Source organism: Oryctolagus cuniculus, chromosome 1 (assembly GCF_964237555.1).
Source record: "Oryctolagus cuniculus chromosome 1, mOryCun1.1, whole genome shotgun sequence".
NCBI classification, from domain to species: Eukaryota; Metazoa; Chordata; class Mammalia; order Lagomorpha; family Leporidae; genus Oryctolagus; species Oryctolagus cuniculus.
This window is the reverse complement of record NC_091432.1, coordinates 226,773,506-226,795,405: the sequence shown is the minus strand read 5'-3', so window position 1 is coordinate 226,795,405 and position 21,900 is coordinate 226,773,506. Positions and strand designations below refer to the sequence as shown.

Genomic DNA, 21,900 nt, shown 5'->3' with positions numbered 1-21,900 from the left:
AACATCTAGGAGTTTTCCTGTCTTGGATGTAAGGAATCCGAGGCGGCTCAATCGCGACATTTACCAGGTTCTGGTGCTGCCTTCGGGTCCAGAACTAGGGTGCACTGGGGTTCCTGCCTTCCTCCTGCACACATCCACTCGCCAATCCCTTAAACAATGGAAAGAGACATCCCAGCCAGAGGAACATGCATCTTTACCCACAGTGGTAAGAGACCAGGGTCTTCGCCGGTTCACACGCGTGTCTAACCAGCCATTCGGCACGGTCACCGGTGCCCCTGTCCTGGACAGCAGAATCGAGTCAAGGTCCGCCGGAGGGCCTCCTTGACCTCCTTGTTGCGGAGGCTATAGATGAGAGGGTTGAGAGCTGGGATGACAAGGGTGTAAAACACAGACGCCATCTTGTCAGTGTCCAAGGCGTAGCTGGAGCTGGGACGCAGGTACATGAAAATGAGCGTCCCGTACAGCATGGCCACGGCCATGAGGTGGGAGCCGCAGGTGGACGCCGCTCGCCGACGGCCCGCAGCAGAGCGCATGCGGATCACAGCCCCGACAATGAACCCGTAAGACACGGCGATCACCGACACCGTGGCTGTCTGGATGAAGCCACAGACGGCGAAGAGGAGGAGCTCATTGAGACTGGTGTCGCTGCATGAGATGGCCAGCAGGGGAGGGATATCGCAGAAGAAGCTGTTGACCTCCCGGGAGCCACAGAAGCTCAGGCGGAAGGTGAAGGTCGTGTGGACAAAGGCGCTCACTGCCCCACCCAGTCCTGATGCCCCCAGCAAGGCCAGGCATAGACGCCGGGACATAGCTGTTGTATAGAGCAGAGGGTTTCCGATGGCCACATAGCGGTCGTAGGCCATGGCTGCCAACAGGCAACACTCAGCATCCGCCAGCCCTGCAAAGACAAACATCTGGAGGGCACAGGCCGCATAAGGGATGGTGGCACACGGCAGCAGCAGGTCCACTAGCATCTTGGGGCCAATGGCCGAGGCATAGCAGGCATCCAACAAGGAGAGGTTGGCCAGGAAGAAGTACATGGGTGTGTGCAGCCGGGCGTCCACGCCTATCAGCAGCACCATGCCCATGTTGCCCAGCAGGCTCCCCAGGTAGACGGGCAGGAGTACCAGGAAGAGGGTGACGCGCAGGTCCCAGCGATCTGTGATGCCCAGGAGGATGAACTCAGCAGGGGCAACCCCCGTCCAGGTGAAGTTCCCTAGGTTCATCCTGCTGGACAGAAACTGGGGAGAGGCAAAGCAAGGGGGAGATGAGAGAAAGGCAGGGCCCCCGTGGGGAGAAAGCGCCGTGTCCTAGGCATTGAGCAGACTTGGGGGTCAGTCCTAACGGTGCCACAAAACTCCCGTGCGACCTCAGACCAGCCGCAGGACCTCCCAACACCTCTCTGACTGATGCTACAAAGTCATTGCAGTGTCACCATCATGAATGCTAGGATCCCGTTTGTTTTACTTGCTTTGACATCCACAGCACAGAGGAGTTCACCTGGCACATAGCAAGGGCTCAATAAAAACTTGATAAATGAGGGGCCATTGCTGTGGTGCAGCAGGTTAACGCCCTGGTCTGAAGCTCCGCATCCCATGTGGGCACTAGTTCGAGACCCCACTGCTCCACTTCCAATCCAGCTGTCTGCTATGGCTTGGGAAAGCAGTAGAGGAAGGCCCAAGTCCTTGGGCCCCTGCACCCATGTGGGAGACCCAGAAGAAGCTCCTGGCTCCTGACTTCCAATTGGCATAGCTTCGTCTGTTGCGACCAATTGAGGAGTGAACCATAGGATGGAAGACCTCTCTCTCTTTCTGCCTCTCCTCTCTCTGTGTAACTCTGACTTTCAAATAAATAAATAGATCTTTAAAAAAACTTGTTAAATGGATGAATATCCAGTAGTCTGATTGGACATCAGTGTCTGGCCTAGGATTGGAGATGATGTGACTCCATGTGAATTCTTTCTCTCTGGTTATCCAGGGAGGAAAAGAGACAGTGGAAGGGGCAGAAAGAATCTCCTGACAGAAACATCCAGCTATGGTTTTGTCGTCGGCTGAGGGGACATCTTTCCATTGGAGAAAGACCTAGGAAAGGAGTGGCCTGGTAAGAGGGGTCTTCACAATGTTCAAGGAAGGGCCGGCGCTGTGGCGTAGCCCATATAGGATGCTGGCTTGAGTACTGGCTGCAACAACTCTGACCCAGTTCTCTGCTATGACCTGGGAAAGCAGTAGAAGATGGCCCAAGTCCTTGGGCCCCTGCACCCGCAAGGGAGACCCAGAGGAAGCTCCGGGCTCCTGGCTTCAGATCGGCACAGCTCCGGCTGTTGTGGCCAATCAGGGATTGAACCAGCAGATGGAAGACCTCTCTCTCTCTGCCTCTCCTTCTCTCTGTGTAACTCTGACTTTCAAATAAATAAATAAATAAATAAATCTTTAAAAAAAAGTTCAAGGAAAATGTATGTTCTGAAAAAATTATGCATGGATTTTAATTTTTTTCGCACCAAAATAAACTTATCTTTTACTTCCCTTTTTGCTTAGAGTATTTTGAAGTCCCATAGACTGTTTTGAATCTTGGAGAACAGAGAACATGACTGTATTCCTAGGCTGATCCTTCATCTCTCTGAGCCTCAATGTTCTCATCTGCATAGTGAGAGGGGCTGGGGGAAGCTGCAGGATTCAATGAGATAGTGCGTGTAAAACCTCTTACACGGGGCCTGGCAGACACATGCCTTTAACAAAGGTCCAACGAATGGAACTAGACCTGAGTTGGATGCTTTGGCTCAATACTGGAAGGAAGCGATTTTTAAGGCAATCAGTGTAATTCCCTGAAGTTGCAACCCTGTGGGCCTTTGCGTTCATTCCCTCTGCCTACAACCCATTTCATTTTTTTGTGCGTTTGACAAAAACCATCTCCACTGTGAAGCCTTCCCTCATCTACCCCAAGGAAGCTAAACTTCTCCCTAGTCCGTGCCCTGCCCTACTGGAGCCTACATGTATCACAATATGTCACTCTTCTATTGCAAATAGTTCTTTTTTTTTTTTTTTTTTTTTTTTGACAGGCAGAGTGGACAGTGACAGAGAGACAGAGAGAAAGGTCTTCCTTTGCCGTTGGTTCACCCTCCAATGGCTGCCGTGGCTGGCACGCTGTGGCCGGCGGACCGCGCTGATCCGATGGCAGGAGCCAGGTGCTTCTCCTGGTCTCCCAAGGGGTGCAGGGCCCAAGCACCTGGGCCATCCTCCACTGCACTCCCTGGCCACAGCAGAGAGCTGGACTGGAAGAGGAGCAACTGGGACAGAATCCGGTGCCCCGACTGGGACTAGAACCTGGTGTGCCGGCGCCGCAGGCGGAGGATTAGCCATTGAGCCACAGTGCCGACCGCAAATAGTTCTTACGTGTCTGTCTCATCCATGGACTTTGAGCTTCCCAGTTCAATATTCATTCAACAAACACTTATTCAGAGTTACTATGTGCTAAGAGTGGCCCTGTGGTGCATGATCAGGGCTCAGTCTGTGTTAGCGGAGGTTGTGGAACAGTGAAATGATTGCAGACCTTCGCAGCATGCAGAACTTGGAATTGAGTCCGGGCTCTGCTGCTTCCTGGCGTGTAACTTCCAGCAAGTCAGGTCACCTTCCTCAGCCTCACTTTCCTCTTTGTTACAGTGAGAACCATTGTGTCTCTCCAGGGAGGTTCACAGAGGCAACAGGTGTGCTGCAAAGGGCGTGGAGCTGAGTGATGGCTCCTTCCCTCCTTCCCTCCCTCACCTACCACCGTCTGGTGAGGCTGATGAGGGTCTTTCTACAACGCATAGTTGGGGTGAGAGATTCTTACAATAAAACACGTGGGTGAAGTTGTGCTTGTGGAAATGCCAGTTGGAACATTTCCCACAGTTGTGCATTCCCCCTTATAAGGGCATTAATCCCATCATGACTTCAACTAAACCAGATTATCCCCCAAAGGCCTTACCTCCAAGTACCTTCATACTGTGGGTTAGGACTTCAAGATGAGTTTTTGGGGAACAAGAGCATAAAGTCCACAGCACCTAGTAATTGCATTTCTTGGTGTTTACTTTGGAAAACTCTCACACGTGTACCCAAGGGGACCTGCATGAGGGTTCAAGGGCTTCTAGCATGCAATAGTTGGGCACTAGTCAAACATAAATGCTTGTCAATAGGCCCACAGGAAGGGAATCTCTATATGCTTTAATGTAGGGAAATGTCAAAAGCCTACTGATAAGTTGTCATATTAATTTATTTTGATTGACAACTGTTGTGTTTATTTATGGGGGAAAATGTCATGTTTTGATCAATGCATACATTGTAGAAAGATTCAGTCAACCTAACTAACATATCCCTCACCTCACCAGCTTAGCATGTACCATTGTTTAGGTACTTAACAATCTGTTTTTAAAGACAATTTTGGAACATAAATTATTATTCACTGTGGTTGCCATATGGAATTTTTAGAAGTTGATCTCATAGAAATAGAAGGAAAAGGTGGTTATTAGAAGGGGAGGGAAGGAATAGGGGAAAGGGAAATGTTGTTCAAAGGGTACAAGGAGGAATACATTTTAGTGGTCATTGTATTGTACTGCTTGGTGCTCCACTGTTTTATAATTACTGCACCTAAGTGTTTGTCTCCCTTCACCTAACTGAGCACCTTGGGGTCTGAGAGCATGCCTAATGCAGCCCTCTATCCTTAGGAATAAAGTATTTGAGGGGATCTGTGGATATTGGGTTAGAGAAATCACAGGAGCCCCACGTGGCTGCCTGACTGATGTCCTGTGTTCCCAGTCGCTGGCCAACTCCTTGTGTGTTTCAGTCCAACCGCGTGGAAAGCACACACCACTCACCTTTACAGAGTGCCGAGCTGAGCTGCTTTGAGTGCGTCTACATTTCTCCATCTGTAAAATGGAGACAAAAGGGGTTGGCGCTGTGGCACAGTGGGTAAAACCGCTGCCAGCAATGCCAGTAACCATGTGGGCTCTGGTTCGAGTCCCAGCTGCTCCACTTCTGATCCAGCCCCCTGCTAATGGACCTGGGAAGGCAGTGGAAGATGGCCCAAGTGCTTGGACCCCTGCGCCCACGTAGGAGACCCAGAAGAAACTCCTGGCTCCTGGCTTCAGATTGGCTCAGCAGTCATTTGGGGAGTGAGCCAGCAGATGGAAGATCTCCCTCTGTGTCTCTCTCACTGCCTCTGCCTCTGCCTTTCAAACAAATAAGTAAATCTTTTAAAATAATGGGGACAACGAGACTTCAGGGATTTTAAGTTGCTTTGAAATTTTGGGGTGCAAGGATCCCCCAAATGTGGTAGGCCAGAGTGTGTGTTTGTGCTTGTACACAGACTACAATTCTGCAATCACTTCACTTGCCCTACTGTCCTTGGTGAGCAATCCTGACGTTCTAGGGTGGAGGTGTGTGGTTGTGGGCAGAACTTGCCCCTGAAACAGGAGTTTGCACTTCTCGTGTGTCCTTAGCAGCTCCCCAGTGCTAGAGAGGAACTAGAAGCCTGCAGGTGTCTGGACTTCCAGGCTCCTGGATCCGTTTAGCTTAAAGTTGATCTCTTATCCTTTCTAATCTTTCCAACATCTCTGATTGTGTCTGACTCCACGTTGAGCTCTCAATCTCTGGGCTTAAATCTTCTGAAGCCTATGTATCCTTGTATGTACATATGCATGTATGCATCCACCTATCCATCCATCCGCCTTTAATTTTCTTCTCAACAGATACTTATCAACACCCTACTGTGAGACCGGCACTCTGTGAGTACACGGGATACAGGCAAGACAGATTTGTCCCTGCTCTCGTGGAATCTTCAGGTTGGTGGGAGGAGAGAGCTCTTAATGCAACAGTCATACACATTCAACCATAAGCAGACCTCCGTGTGGTCTGAAGTGGGGAATACGTCTCCCTCTGTGCGTCTCTTTCTCTGCAGTTGGCTGAATGACTTACGACGGGCCAACACTTGGCTTTCGTGATCTCATTTAACACACATGGCATCCCTGTGAGGCAGGTACTTCCCTATGTATCCATCCACGGCTGAAGAAAGTGGGGCCCAGAGAAGGGTCTTTAACTTTTGAGGGCGACTCGGTTCCCATGCTCTCCTTGCAGGCCACCTGTCACGCCTCTGTACTGGTTGATCCCTCTCCATGATTGCCATGTTCCTGCTCTGGGCCCCATGAACGTGTTTTGTATGAGCTTCCCCGCTGGTCTCCCTGCTGACCACCATACCCCCTCTCCACTCTTGCTTCTTGAGTCAAGCCTTGTGTAACCATTTTACTCCCTTTCACTGTGCATCAGCTAAATCTGAACTCAGCAAAGCAGCCTCACAAAGGCCTTTCCTAGTATTGTTCATTCTGTATACGCCTTTGCTCTGGTGGGATCTCCTTCGCCCTTCTCCCCTGTCTCCAATGCTAGGTCTGCTTATTCTGACCTTTTGGAATGATTGCTCTTGTCTGGGATTCTTCTCTTTCCTTTTCCATTCCTGTTCAAGTCCAGATTATACTTTCATGTCCAATTTAATTAGTCTTGTCTATGACTCAATTCTTGGCCATTACAATTTACTTTGGCTAAATGCTAAGGAACCTATGATGTTTTCCGTCACAGTATCCCTTTAGTTTTCTGTAGTCACCTCTGCTAAAGGTATTTACTCTCACAGGAAGTTAAATAATCCTGCAATTGAACATAGGCTAGCATCAGATGGGGTAGTGCAATACAGTCTCATGGTTGGAGCCCTTACGCCAGAGATGGAGAATTTGTAGTAAGGTCGATGCTATGCCCCCCTCCTGTGGTCAAGGTCAAGACATTGGTTTTCCATCATGATACTCACTCTCACCGGACTCAAACTAGCCCTACAATGCTTCTTGTTGAAGTGTGTGTGTGGAAGTTGTCGCCCGAGAGTTGGGGTTGGTGGAAGAGGTGAATCACAACTGCTTTCCTTTGGTTAGGCACATAGTTCCCTGAGAACCAATCTCCACTTGCTCAAGTCTGGATTTTTCATAGTTTTTACTAAAGGAACAGTTTAAAAAATTAAATTCTATATCAATAATAAATTTAAGTGAGTGTTTTTAGAAGTTAGGGGCCGGCATTGTGTCATAGCAGGTTAAGCCAGCACCTGCGATGCACCTGATCCCATCTGAGCACCAGTGTGTATCCTGGTTGCTCCACTTCCTCTCCAGCTCCCTGCTCATGGCCTGGTAAAGCAGTGGAAGATAATGGCCCAGGTGTGGTAGATTCAGATGAAGCTCCTGGCTCCTGGCTCAGCCCTGGCTGTTGTGGCCTCCTTGGAGAGTGAATTAGCAGATGGAAGACCACTCTCTGTTTCTCTCTCTCTCTCTCTCTGTAACTCTGACTTTCAAATAAATAAATAAATAAATAAATATTTTTAAAAAGAGAAGCTAGTGTGTTCTTCTTTGCTCTCTCTCTTTTTTTAACAGCAACACAACATACTGCATGGAATACCAGGGGTTTGAAAGATATTTAATAAAATGCAAGTCTGCCCCCCACTTTGTATCTGAGTCTTCCATTTCCTTTCTCTAGAGGCAGCTACTGCTACTAGTTTCTGTGTATCTTGTATTAGATATTTTATGATTATACATAAAATGTGAACAATCTTTAAAAATTTATGTTAGTTGGGGCCGGTGCTGTGGCGTAACGGGTTCACACCCTGGCCGGAAGCACAGGCATCCCATATGGGCACCAGTTCTAGTCTCAGCTGCTCCTCTTCCTGTCCAGCTCTCTGCTGTGGCCAGGGAAGGCAGTGGAGGATGGCCCAAGTGCTGCACCCGCGTGAGAGACCTGGAAGAAGCTTCTGGCTCCTGACTTCCGGTCGGCGTAGCTCCGGCTGTAGCAGCCATCTAGGGAGTGAACCATTAGATGGAAGACCTCTCTCTCTGTCTCTACCTCTCTCTGTAACTCTTTCAAATAAATAAAGTAAATCTTTTAAAAAATTAGGTTAGTGTCCTATACATGTTTCCATGCCTTGTTTTTCTGCCCCCCCACCCTACCCCTATTTAACAGTATATCATGGTTGTCATTCCAGGAGAGTGCACATACATTTTAAGGCTGTGTGGTATTCCATTAAGTGGATGTATCATAATTTACTTCACTGGTCCTCTATTGGTGCAGGGCTTGGTTTATTTGGAACCTTTTGGAGCAGGCGTTTGGAACAGTGGTTAAGATGCCACTTGGGACGCCTGCATCCTTTTGAAGTGCTGGAGTTAACGGCCTGGCTCCACTTCTGGGATTCCAGGTTTCTGCCATTGCACACCCTGGGAGGCAGCAGGTGGTGGCTCAAGTATTTGAGTCCCTGACATTCTCATCGGAGACCCGGATTGAGTCCTGAGCTCATGGCTTTGGCCTGATGGGTCCTGGCTGCTGTGGGCACCTGGGGAGTGAACCAGTGGGTGGAAGATTTCTCTCTTTGTCCCTCTTAATCTCTTTGACTTCCAAATAAATAAAAGAATAAAAAGAAATTAAAGCCATTTAAAATGTTTAGCTGTTAAAGTCAGTGCTGCAACTATTAAAAACGTGCAATTTTGTACACATGTGGGAATATGTGAACAATTTCCTTGAAGAGGAAAGCTAGATCAAGCATCTATATATTTTATTTGTTAGATATTGTCAAATTGCTGTTAAATAGTGCTGTAACAATTTATATTTCCTCTAGCATGCATAACAATAGATGCCTTACCACATTTTCCATGTTTTCAGACTTTAAAAAGCTAATTAAAGAATTTTAAAAACATACACAAATTGTGCACATATATGGGTTACCGCATAATGTTTGTTACAGGTATATATTGTGTCATGTCCAATCAGGATAAACATGTTTATCTCCTCATTTATAATTTCTTTATGGTGAAAACATTCAAAATAATTTCTTCCACCTTGTTTTCAAGAAAAATATACAGCACATTTTCATTACCTATCGTCACCCAATCTGTGCACTATGACACCAGGACTTCTTACCCCTCTCTAACCATTACTTGGTGCCTGTTAAATAGCCATTCCCAATGGTCAGACTTTTAGATCTTTGCTAAGCTGATATGTGAAAGTACCTTATTGTAGTCTGAATTCCCATTTCTCTTTTGATCCGTAAGAATGAGCGCTATTTGATAAACTTAAGAATCACATGTATTTCTTTTCTTGTGAACTCTCCATTCCTTGCCAGTTTCCTGTTGAATTTTTGGTTCCTACTGCTATTAATTTAGAGAAACTATATATTGTGGAAATTAGGTCTTTGTGATATACATTATATATATATATCCGTATATGTATCTAATTTGTTGCAGATCTTTTATTTATTTATTTATTTTGGTGCTGAAACCTGGGATTGAAACTGTCCTTAATCTTTTAACTTTCTGGCTGTTCTTCTCTATAAATAGTATATTTTTGTTTTATGCGGTTGATTTTATTAATTTTTGTCTTATAGCTTATCAGTGTGTGGCATACAAAGAAGCCTGGTTTCCTATCTAAGATTATAACAAATATTCCCCCACATTTTTCTTCTAGTACTTTCAGAGTTTCCTTTTTTAATGGATACATATTTCATCCACCTGGAATCTATTTTGGTGAAAGTTATAAAGTGAGGATACAAATTACTATCTTTTATTAAAAAAGAAGCAGAAAGTGGGGGCTGAAGATAGCTCAGAGTTTAACGTCACGGTAAAGTTGCGAGGCACAGCCTCTCCTCGGCAGCATCTCTTTCACTGTTAGTGCCAAGCACCTGGCGCCGTCTGGCACACAGTAGGGGCTGGCTCACTAAATCCATCTTAGATGATGAAGGCAGTTCCCAGTCTGCAACAAAGGGACTGTGGCCCATCCATTCCCACCCCTACCTAGGATTAGGGTGAGCAACCATCCCAGTTTGCCAGGAAATGTCTCTCCGTTTTAGTCTTGAAAGTCCTGTGTCTTAGGAAACTCACTAGTCCCACAGGAACCATTGTTGGGACACTGTTCCTCCTCCAGGAACGTACACTGCAGGAAGCCTGTGCGGGACCCACTTCTCTGTCTGGGGGAACGTTTTGCCTTCACACGCTCTGGCAACACGTGCAGTGCACAGCCTCGCTCAGTCTGGGTCAACATCCTTGGGCTTCTAGCCTCTCTTTCTCCTCCTGCTGCTACCCCTTCCAGATGTGCTCTAAGTGGCACAGCTGGGATCCCTCCTGGTTCTTCTGATCTCAGCACCAGCTTCCCTTCCCTTCCCTGGCTTGGGGGTATCTTCCCTTGAAGGCTAAAGCAAAAAACAAACAAACAAAACCAAAACTGAGTTCTGATGAAGGGAAGGGACTTGTCCAAAGATTCGCAGCCGTGAAGGGGTGGAGCTGGGGCCTGAACTCAGGTTTCTTTGCTTATCATACCTAGTTCTCTTCTCTAAGTGTTGTTACCTGGGTAGAAACCTTAGTTAGGTCTCTTCCTGGACTACCAAGCTGGTTGTTGCCCACGTCCTTGCTCAGCCCTCCCACGTCTGGATCGAGCAGGCCAGTGGTCTCCTCTGTACTCTCTAGACTGGTGTCACCACAATTGCTGGTGGAGCTTTGTGGAAAAATAGATTTCTACACACAGTGCCCAGAAATTCTGAACAATCGATCTACAGCTGGGCTCAGAAATCCGTACTTGAAAAAAGTGATAGCTGATTCTGAACCATAGCTGATCTGGGTCTCCCCGGCAGTAGCTCTTAACATTTAACGTATATGGGAACCACATGGGCTTTAACTGTAGCTTCTGCCTCACAAAGGCTGGGGAGGGGCTGTGATTCTGCATTTCTAACAAACGCCCAGTGGTGCCGCTGGTCTGGGCAGCACCGTTTTGAGCGGTAAGACCCTAGTGATAGTGGACAGTATTCTCAGCTTTCACATCCTAGGATCCCAGCCTTCGCTTAGCCTCTTCTCCCTGCTGGCTCCTTTCTCTCGGCCGAGTTCCTGGCTGTGATTCATGCTCTTCTCTCAAGGATCCACTGTCCCCATGAGTGCATTTAAATCTGGTGCTGCTGGCCTCCTGGCCTCTCGCAAGCTTAGCTCATTCCTCCCTGGCGCACAGACATTTAATACGTATGGGTGCAGACACCAGTCTGTCACTGTGTTTTAGGACATACCTAGAAGGTGGAGGTAGAAGGGGGGTTCTTCCAGTGGGGCAGCTTCAGGCAGAACGGCGCAGGGAGGCAGCAGGGACGTGCCCCACCCTCGAGGCAGGAACATGGAGACTTGGCCTTTTTCTGCGGTGTCCTCCACTCCCTCTTTCCCTCGTTGCTGCCCCACAGAGATTTTCTCTCCATGTCCTCTGGGGACTCTGTGACAGCAGGTGGCAGGGGAATGCCAGGGATGACTCACTCTTGGGTCTCTGGGAGAAACTGGAGAAGTTTGGCTGAATAGGTCCCCAGGCTCTGTGCGGGGGAAAGACAGCCATAGCACGCCACGAGAGGAGTCCCTCGGCTCCCTTTCCCTGTCTGTTCTTTGGGATTCAATGTTTTTAATTATTCCTTAGAATCTTTGATGCCTTTCTACATGAACTCAACGGCTCGTGGTTCTTCTGAGACCTCACACTGTTCCTTGTGCCCAAAATGTCCTGCCTCTTCCTTGTCCCCCTGGTAAAACTTATTTTTTATTAAAATATTTTATTTATTTATTTGAAAGGCAAAAAAGGCAGAGCAATAGAGAGGAAAAGACATATATATACATATATAAAATATATCTATATATTATAACATATATAATATCTATATCTATCTATCTCTATCTCTCTCTCTCTCTGTCTGGATCTTCCATTTATTGGTTCACTCCATAAGTGGTTACAACAGCTAAGTCTGGGCAAGGCTGAAGCCAGAAGCCAGGAACTCCATCCGGGTCTCCCACATGGGTGACAGGGACCCAAGCGCTTGGACCATCTTCCACTGCCTCCCAGGCGCATTAACAGGGAGCTGGATCAGAAGTGGAGCAGCTTGATGTGAAATGCTACTCTTGGGATCCCAAGTGGCAGCTTAACCTACTTCACCACAACACTGGCCCCAGTGCTGCTTTTTTGTTGCAGAGCGAGCTCAAATACCACCTTCTCCAGGAAGCCCTCCTGCTTCTGCTGCGGAGACCCCCTTTCTGTCTGTGTGAAGCACATACCAGAGCGTGAAACTGATGACTGTGTCTCATGAGCACTGGACTGGAAGCGACCTGAAACCAGGGCCAGGCATAAAGTCACAGCTCAGAAAATTAAATAAGGACTCTTGGAGGCAGGCCCAGGTACAGGAGACTTTTTAAAACTCTAGGTATTTAAAACCATTAGATTTGAAAACTACTCCATGAGAGATGAGAACAGGGCTGAGCCTGACGTTAGGGCCAAATGGCTCAGGCCGTGGGGAGTAGATGGCTATGGGCTGGGAAATTGTAACCTAGAATCACCTCGTTTCTATGGCATGTCTTACAGCTAGGCTGCTACTCACGTTAGCAAAGTTCACATGACTGGTATTAAATATTTTTGTTATCAACAATTGTACATATTTTGAGCTACAGTGCAACATTTCAATGCATGTATTCCATGTGTACTGATCAAACCACATTTCCCTCCCCCCCCCTTTTTTTTTTTGACAGGCAGAGTGGACAGTGAGAGAGAGAGAGACAGAGAGAAAGGTCTTCCTTTTGCCGTTGGTTCACCCTCCAATGGCCGCCGTGGCCGGCGCGCTGCGGCCGGCACACCGCGCTGATCCGATGGCAGGAGCCAGGAGCCAGGTGCTTTTCCTGGTCTCCCATGGGGTGCAGGGCCCAAGCACCTGGGCCATCCTCCACTGCACTCCCTGGCCACAGCAGAGGGCTGGCCTGGAAGAGGGGCCACCGGGACAGAATCCGGCGCCCCGACCGGGACTAGAACCCGGTGTGCTGGCGCTGCTAGGCGGGGGATTAGCCTAGTGAGCCGCGGTGCCGGCCTTTTTTTTTTTTTTTTTTTTTTCACATTTCCCCTTTGACGTTCCTTTAGCTGAAGCCTTGGAGTACCTTCCTTTCTTCTATTTCTTCATAACATAGAATAGGTTGTTGTGAACTACAGTCGGCCACTCTGCTGTGTAACACTAAGAACTTACGCCTGTGATCCAACTCTGATTTGGTACCTGACATAAATTCCCCCATGCTCGAGTGCTTCCTATTCTCTGTTAGGTTTTTATTTATCTTCTATAAATTAAGGAGAACTTTATCAGCCATAAAAAAGAATTAAATCCTGTCATTTGCAGCAAAATGGATGGGACTGCAGGACATCATGTTAAGTGAAAAAAGCCAGACACGGAATGCCAGACGTGACATGACTTATACTTACTGTGTTTTATTGAGCTCTGAGCTTAAGGTTAAGAGCTTGGGATGCAATGACAGAGCAAAAAGCCACGGTACCTTGTTTCATGTAGCTTTCAAGGAGATGGAGATTTAACTACACAAAAATGTAGAGAGAGTATTCAGGTGGGAGAAATAACATGTGCAAAGGCCCAGAGGTGGGTTTGCAAATGACACATTTGAGGACATCAAAGAAGGCCCATGGGTCTGGAGCTCAGAGAATGATGGAGGGACAGGTGTGGTGAGCCTAGAGAGGTAGGGCGTGGCCAAACACAGGAGGCTTTCAGACCGTGTGGACTGTCTGTCTTTTTTATACTACAAACAATGAGTTTTTTTTTTTTTTCTGAGAGTTTTTTAGACTTGACATACGATGAGATTTGTATTTTCAGAAGATCACTGATTTCTGTGAATTGGAAGGGTTGAAGAGGAAACCAGTGAGGAGTCTAGTGATGGTCCAGGCTAGAGGTGGTGGCCTGGGGGTACCAGTGAAGATGGAGAACATATTTGGAGAGTAGGGATTTGAGAGACACTTTGGAGGTAGAATCAATAGCACTTGGTGATTGATTGTGGTGGGAGAAAACTCATTTGTTGATCTAACAAATGTTTATTAGGTATAATAAATAATTAATAATCCAGGAGCTCTTAATACATCACAGAACAAAGAAACTATGGCCCTTGCCCTCTTAGATCTTACACACTGGCAGAGGGAGGAAAATAAACAAAAGATTCAAGCAAACAACTCAGTCAATAAATCATATCATGTACTAATGGTAACAAGTGTTGTATCAGTTACCTGTTGTAAAACAACCCTGCATAACTAGAGACACCTGAAGCCTCAGGGGCTTCCAGCAACCTGCACTTCTGCCACTCAGCAGTCAGGAATTTAAGCTGGGAGAGATTAGGCAGTTCTTTCCTCCTCTGAGACCTGCATACGTGTCTGGGAGTCAGTCCAGCTAATCCAGGCTGCCTTGGCCGAGATGACTGGGTGACTGAGTTTTGCTCCCTGTGTTGCATTCCCCAGCGGGGTACCCCAGGCATGTTCTTATGGGGATGGCAAGGGAACAACAGGCAAGGGGAGGTATGTGAGTATTTTTCTAAACCCTTGCATGAGTCACATCTGTTCAAAAAAGATACACGGCTGAACCCCACATCAAGTGGTAGAGAAGTAGATTTTACCTCCTTAGTGAGAAAAACTGGGAAAGTCTTATGATAAGGGCTATGGACAAGAGAAATGGGGGTGAAGGCTTGGGGCTATTAATGCAATTCCCTACAGTTCACTCACTGAACACATCTATGCCACACACAAAAAGGTCCCTCCCAAGGTCCCTCAACGTCTCGTGAAATTATGGCGTCAAGTTCGAGGCGTAGGATGTTGTGATTGACATTAGATCCAGATGAGTTTCTTTTGACCTGGGGATCTATGAACCAAAGACACAGCTCGCTTGCTCCCCATGCACCCCAGCAGAACTGGCACACAAACTGTGACTCCCAGTTCAGAATGAAAATGTTCAGTATCTTGTTATAAAAATTATACAGAATTTCAACACAGCACACAGAACACTAAACTAGACTCAGGGTTCTAGAAAGCACAAGAACCTACCTAACTTCACAGGACACAGAAACTGTCTCTGCCCAGATACACGGAATAGTTGGGAACAATAAAATCTCCCATTTGAAAAAGGGAAGAATGAGAGGCACAGATCAGTCACTGGCCCACAGGGATTCTAAAGTCCCGTTGGGCAAATGAACTGAGTTTCCCCTTCCTCCCCCTGTTACCCTGCCCCTCCCCCCAACTTCATAGCCTCTGGAAGTGGGGCACATTCACTTATTAGGCTCTGGTTTTTATCCTGAGAGCATGCCCTAGGCTATTGCTTTCCACAGACATTGGCTCTGACCTCTAGGATACATTATCTATTGTCCTCTTGGGTCAACCCTGAAGAATAGATGAATAAGTCAATTAAGCTTACATGCAGGCTTCAAAATTTCATGAAAAATGGAATTAAAAGATCCACACAATGGGTCTTTGAAAAGTTTATGGGTCATTCCAGTTAGAGAGCATGTTCTCAAAAAAATAAATAAATAAAAAAAATAAGAAATGTTGGCAAGGTTGTAGAGAAAAGGATACCCTAATATACTGGTGGTGGGATGGCAAATTAGTACAATCATTATGGAATGCAGTATGGAGATTCCTCAAGAAACTAAAATTGTATCTACCATAAGATCTAGCTATCTGGGAATATCCCCAAAGGAAATGAGATCAACATTTGAAAGAGATACCTACACTCTCACAGTTACAGCAGCCCAAATCATGGTAGCAAAGATAAGGGCTCAACCTAGATGTCCATCAGCTGATGATCAGATGAAGAAAATGTGTACATAGGCCAGGGCTGGGGGACATCTGGCCCTCGGGTGGTATAGGACTGTCAGATCATTTGGTCTGGTCTTGCCAGAGCAACCTGGGCAGGACTTGAAATTCAATAAATCTAGGAGCTTTTTTTTTTTCATAGCAACATCAATTCATATGAAGTGAATAAAATAATAACGAGGTAAAATTTTGAGGGACAGGCAAGGATTCTCTATTATGGGAATGGACAGGATACATAGGAGTACGTGATGGGACAAACACGTATGCCTCTCATTGGCTGCCTGTGGCCTGTCTGCCTGTATTACAGTGACTCAGAGGACAGCCCACGCCAGGCAGCCTGGGAGTGTACATGTTGCAAAAGTGTCAACACACTGTGGTGAACCCACAGCGACCCCGTGATGGTGAGCCGAGTTGCGATGAGATGATTCCTTGCAACATCGATGACGTGACTTCCAGTGACTGATGATAATGTCAACAGATAACTCCAACCCAATCTTTATCCACATATCCACAATCAACAATCCTTGTAAAAACAGAATCTCAGAGGAAGATTAAGGGAATTACACGAAGACCTCAGGAGTTGATGGTATGAACGCTGGATACATTTCAAATCCAACATGCAGGATTAGAACAGCAATCAAAGCAAAATAATTGCATCATTGGTGGCACACACTGGAAAGTTATCAAACACTGAAGTGGTGTGACATCCTATAAATGACTAGAAAGAAAAGGTTAAGAGTTTCGATTTTTCCGAGACAATGGACAAATGATTACTTTCTAACTGACGTCAAAGGCGAAGCTGTGTGCCTATTTGGCAATGCATTGGCAACAATGAGAAAAGCCGATCTGGAGCAACATCACGGCTCCAAACAGACTCAGCTCAGTGCATTGGGAGGCCAAGTGCATCTGGATAAAATCAGTGCTCTTCAGGAGAGTCTGGAATCACAACAAGCCTGGTTGTGCCAGAGACAACGCGATGCAGATGAGTTATGCGGACAGCAAGCTAATCGCGCGGAGCGGAGCCTCCTGTGGAGCGAGAGTTTGTGAAGGAGAGCCCGGTGGTCGTTAGCAGCCAAGTAAAATCGCTGCAGAGGGTGCGTCTCGGAGAACCGTCTCCTATCATACTGCTGACCTAGCACAAGATACTGAAAGAACACTGGAGAATTCGGCAGGTTTCCAATTTTGCTGTCTGGCTTGTGATGAGACAACAGACGTAATAATACTGCCCAACTGGCCACTTTCACTCACGGGATAACTGCAGAGTTTGACATAGGGAGGGAGTGCTGTCCCTGGGAGCCAGTGCATGGTGCTACAAGAGTTAAGGACTTGTTTGAGGGACGTGTTTTTATCAGTGGAAAAAAAGCTAATATTTGAAAATTTAAGTGGCTTTACTACAAATGGAGCCCTAGCCACAGTTGCCTTGCCTAAAGGCTCAATTGCGGTTGTCCAGAAAGAACTGAATTCTCTGTCTTGATCCAAGTGATTTAATCATGTGCCACTGGGCTGGTGCTAGGGCGGTAGGTTAAGCCTCCGCCTGCGTCGCCAGCATCCCATAGGGGCACCAGTTCGTGGCCCCAGCTGCTGTTCGTGGCCCCATGCGGAGCGGATGGAAGACCTCTCTCTGTCTCTACCTCTCTGTAACTGTCTTTCCAATAAATAATCTTAAAAAAAAAATCACGTGCCATTGCGTCACCCCCCAGCCTCTGTGCACGGCTGTCGCAGCGGTAGTGTCGCGTGGACATTTTGTCGAAAACAGGGTTTGGTAGCCGCCGGTTTAAGGACTTCCTGGGCGATCTGGGCTCTGAGAGCCGTGATCTGATTCATGCCTGGGGGGCAGAAGCCCGCTCGCCAGCTGTTAGGACCTGCGGGATGAAGCCAGGCAGCTCGTGGAGATGAAGGGAGCCCAGCGACAGCGAGTGGCCTGGCCGTGGGACCGGCACGCTGCGGCGCGCAGCACCAAGGAACTCACGCGGCAGGGCCCCAGCTGCCTTCAGACCTGGAATGATTTACAGCTGAATGCCGGTGAACGTGCGAAACTTCAAGGATGTGAAAAATAAGCAAATGGAGTTGGACGTCTTTGCCACACCATTCAACATGGAGCGGAGCGGACGTCACTGGGCAGTCAGCTAAAGTTGAAGGGAGCCGGGACTCCGGAACTCCTGCAGCCCGGCAACGTGACGCTGTCTCTTTAACTGTAGGCTTGCCACGCCCACCTCCCCAAGATGCGGGCCTCCGCGCCAGGGTGCAAGCTCAGACCCCAGCCTGGGCGCATATCCGCTTGGGGGGGCGGGGGAGACCACCCCCTTTCATATAAAAGGAGGGGACAGACAAGAGAGGGTGGTCTCTCTGCTGTGAGATGTGCTCGGCTTCTCTCTGGTACGCTACGGGGCAGTCCGGGACCCACCTCTCTTCTCTGGGCTGCACCTTTCCCGTCTTCGCTTGGAGGTACTGTTGTTGGTTTTTGTTTTATTTTTGTTTTCCCACTCATTTCCAGGCGACTCCGGCTGACTCATATTAGGTATTCCTCTGTGTTGGGTAACCCACACCCACACGTGAATGTGTGTCTGTTCCCTCCACTGTTAAATAAATACTGCTCCTATTTGTGGAAAATTCCAGTCTTCGCTGAGTAGGTTACCCTCTGCGGGAGGCACGAGGCTGGGTTGGGAGTTAATGGATTCATTGCCCACATTGGAACCAGCTGATGTGCCTGATTCCGTGCAGTCTAAAAATCACTCAGCTGCACGGCGGTGATGAGCTGAAAGCCAGGTACAGCAACCTCTCGCTGCTTGAGTTCTAGAAGCGTCGCATAAGCAATGATGGATCTCACTTGGAGGAGGCATGCGTTGACACACGCATCTGTGTTCAGAACAACTTGTTACTGCGAGCCGTTCTTTTCAAGGGTTCACATCATGGGAGCTGGCACTGTGGCAGACCGCCCGCAGTGCCCGAATTCCCGCATGAGCGCCTGTTTGTGTCTTGGCTGCTCCACTTCCAATCCGATCCTTGCTAATGCACTTGGGAAAGCAGTGCAAGATGGCTCAAGTGCTTGGGCCCCTGCCACTCATGTGGGACACCTGGGGGAAGTTTCCAGCTGCTGGCTTCAGCCTGACCCAGCCCTGGCCGTTGAGGTCATTTAGGTAGTAAAAAAGCAGATGGATGATCTCTCTCTCTGCCTTTCAAGCCTTTTTTTTTTTTTTTCCCTTAAGAAAAAGGGGAAGAGTTAACTGAGCTCCGAACTGACCAAGGCAAACCTGGAAAAGCAGTTGCAAATATCAACATCATCAATACCAGTTAACATCATATGCCTCCCCAAAGAGAAGCGGTTCCAGCCATCACATTAGGGGTGAATTAATCAAATGTTTGACCAAATACAGCAAGCTAATTAAAAAAAAGACTTAAAATCACCGTAATTTGGAAAGTAATTTAGCAATGAACAAGGAGATGCACAGAATTTTTTTTTTTAAAGATTCATTTATTTGTTTGAGAAGCAGAGAGAAGTCTTCCATCCCCAGGTTCACTTCCCAAATGGCTGCAATGTCTGGAGCTGGGCTGATCTGAATCCTGGAGCCAGGAGCTTCCTCCTGGTCAAAAGTGGAGCAGCCTGGATTTGAACTGGTGCCCATATGAGATTGCCAACACTATAGGAGGAGGCTTAACCCAGTAAGCTACACTGTGGGCCCCAAGGCTGATTTTTAAGTTGCTGATTTTGTGTGTCTTGCAAATGGCGTTATAAATATTCAGATGGTCATTGGCAGAGAAAAGGTTCCTTGTCCCTGATTTTCATGATGGAATGTCACTCAGCCTTAAAAAAGAAGGAAATCCTGACATTTGCAACACACTGGATGGAACTGGAGATGATTATGCTAAGTGATTTAAGCCAAATATAGAAAGATAAATATGACATTTTTTCTTGTGAAAGTTGATACATATCTGTCTATAGAGAGAAGGCTACAAATTGTGTGAATGTCATATTACTTGGTTTATAGTTACAAATATTGCTAATGAATCAGGCCATGTAGAATTGTTTCATCATTGTTGTCATGAATCCCACATTTTGTGATAGTAATATCCCTCTTTTTAAGAGAAAACAGTATGCATATATATAATAAGTACAAATAAATGAATATAGCAATGTGTTAAAATTGTTAGATATTAAAATTAATTTTAAAAAGGGGAAAGGAAAATCCATATTATGACAAACTTGATAGTTTCAAAATCTTGCACCTTAAAAAAAAGGAAGATGGGTGCTTGATGGAGAGAGGAAGGGAGAGAGGGAGGGAAGTGTGGTTATTTTCTTAGGCTTGTATCTATGAGGGCTGACAGTGTGGCTTAGTGGGTTGAGATGTGATGCCAGTATCCCATATGGATGTCAATTCAAGTCCTGGCTGTTCCATTTTTTTTTTAAGATTTATTTATTTGAAAGAGCCACACAGAGAGAGGAGAGGCAGAGAGAGAGAGAGAGGTCCTCCATCTGATGGCTTATTCCTGAATCGGCCGCAATGGCCAGAGCTGTGCTGATCTGAAGCCAGGAGCTTCCCCACCCGGGTCTCCCACATGGTTGCAGCGGCCCAAGGACTTGGGCCATCCTCTACTGCTTTCCCAGGCCATAGCAGAGAGCTGGATCGGAAGTGGAGCAGCCAGGTCTTGAACCGTTGCCCACAAGGGATGCTGGTGCCTCAGGCCAGGGCATTAATCCTCTGTGACACAGCACAGCACCCCCCCCTTTTTTTTTTAAAGATCTCTTTTTGTTCATTTGTTTTTTAGAATTATTTTATTGGAAAGACAGTTACAGTGAGAGGTAGAGCTAGAGAGAGAGAGAAGTCTTCCATTCCACTGGTTAACTCCCCAAATGACCACAATGGCCAGAGCTGAGCTGATCCGAAGCCAGGAGCCAGGAGCTTCCTCTGGGTCCCCCAAGCGGTACAGGGGCTCAAGAAGTTGGGTCATCCTCCACTGCCCTCCCAGGCCAGCAGAGAGTCAGATCAGAAACGGAACAGCCAGGACTCAAACCGGCGCCCATATGGGATGCTGGTGCTTCAAGGTGGAGCTTTAACCCACTGCACCACAGTGCCGGCCCCTGTTCCACTTCTGATCCAACTCCCTGCTGATGCGCCTTGCAAGACGGCAGAGTGTGGCCCAAGTCCACGGGCCCTAGCACCCATGTGTGAGACTTGGATGAAGCTCCTGGCTTCAGCCTGACCCAGCCTGGCCATTACAGCCATTTGGAGAGTGAACCAGTGGATAGATCTTGATCTCTCTCCCTCTCTCCCTCTCTCCCTCTCTCCCTCTCTCCCTCTCTCCCTCTCTCCCTCTCTCCCTCTCCCCCTCTCCCCCTCTCCCCCTCTCCCCCTCTCCCCCTCTCTCTCTGTTTCTGTTTCTTCTTCTCTCTCTACTCTTTCAAATAGATAAGTAAATCTCAGGGGCTGGTGCTGTAGCACCCCTAAGTGGGTTAAGCTACTACCTGCAGTGCCAGTATACCATATGGATGCCACTTTCAGTCCCGCTGCTCCACTTCCAATCCAGCTCCCTGCTGTATATGCCTGGGAAAGCAGCCAAGGATGGCCCAAGTGCCTGGGCCCCTGCACACACAGTGGGAGACCTGGAAGAAGCTCCTGGCTGTTGCAGTCATTTGGGGAGTGAACTAGCAAATGGAAGATACCACTCTCTCTCTCTTTCTCTTCCTTTGTCTCTCCCTCTCTCTAACTCTACCTTTCAAATAAATAAGATAAATCTTAAAAGAATTGTATCTATGAAATACATGAAATCTATTCTCTTTATATTAATAAAAATGGACCCAGGAAAAAATTTGCACCAAAATTTTTTGAAAGTAATTTTTTATTTCCAAAAATTTTTGAAAGTAGAAAGACACACATGTGTACATGCATACAGACACATACACATACACACACAGAGATAGAAGTCTTTCATCCATTGCTTCACTCTCCAGATACCCTCAACAGGTAAGACTGAACCAAGTCAAAGACGGGGGCCAGGAACTCCATCTGGACCTTCCATATGGGTGACAGGAACGCAAGTACTTGAGCCATCACTTGTTACATCTCTGTGTGCTCATTAGTAGGAAGCTGTCAGAGGCAGAGGGGCCGGGACTCCTAACTGGCTCTCAAGTGGGACGTGGTGTCCCAAGCAGTGGCTTAACCTGTGCCACAGTGTGTCTCCCCCCACCCCCCAACTATAATTCAGTTTTTTCCCATGAGGTCTTGGAAGCTTTCTCATATTT

The 21,900-nt window shown here is 47.3% G+C and overlaps 1 protein-coding gene across 1 annotated transcript; it reads right to left on the bottom strand.

Annotated features, from left to right (window-relative positions):
• Nucleotides 1-227: 227 nt before the first annotated feature.
• Nucleotides 228-1,226, bottom strand: OR5C1 (olfactory receptor family 5 subfamily C member 1). The gene has a single exon (XM_002720447.3). The coding sequence runs from the start codon at nucleotides 1,224-1,226 to the stop codon at nucleotides 264-266; it is 963 nt and encodes a 320-aa protein (XP_002720493.1). The 3' UTR covers nucleotides 228-263.
• Between the last annotated feature and the right edge of the window lie 20,674 nt (nucleotides 1,227-21,900).

Coding starts and splice junctions, on each gene's coding strand:
- OR5C1 (XM_002720447.3), bottom strand. CDS start 1,226: ATGAACCTAGGGAACTTCACCTGGACGGGGGTTGCCCCTGCTGAGTTC.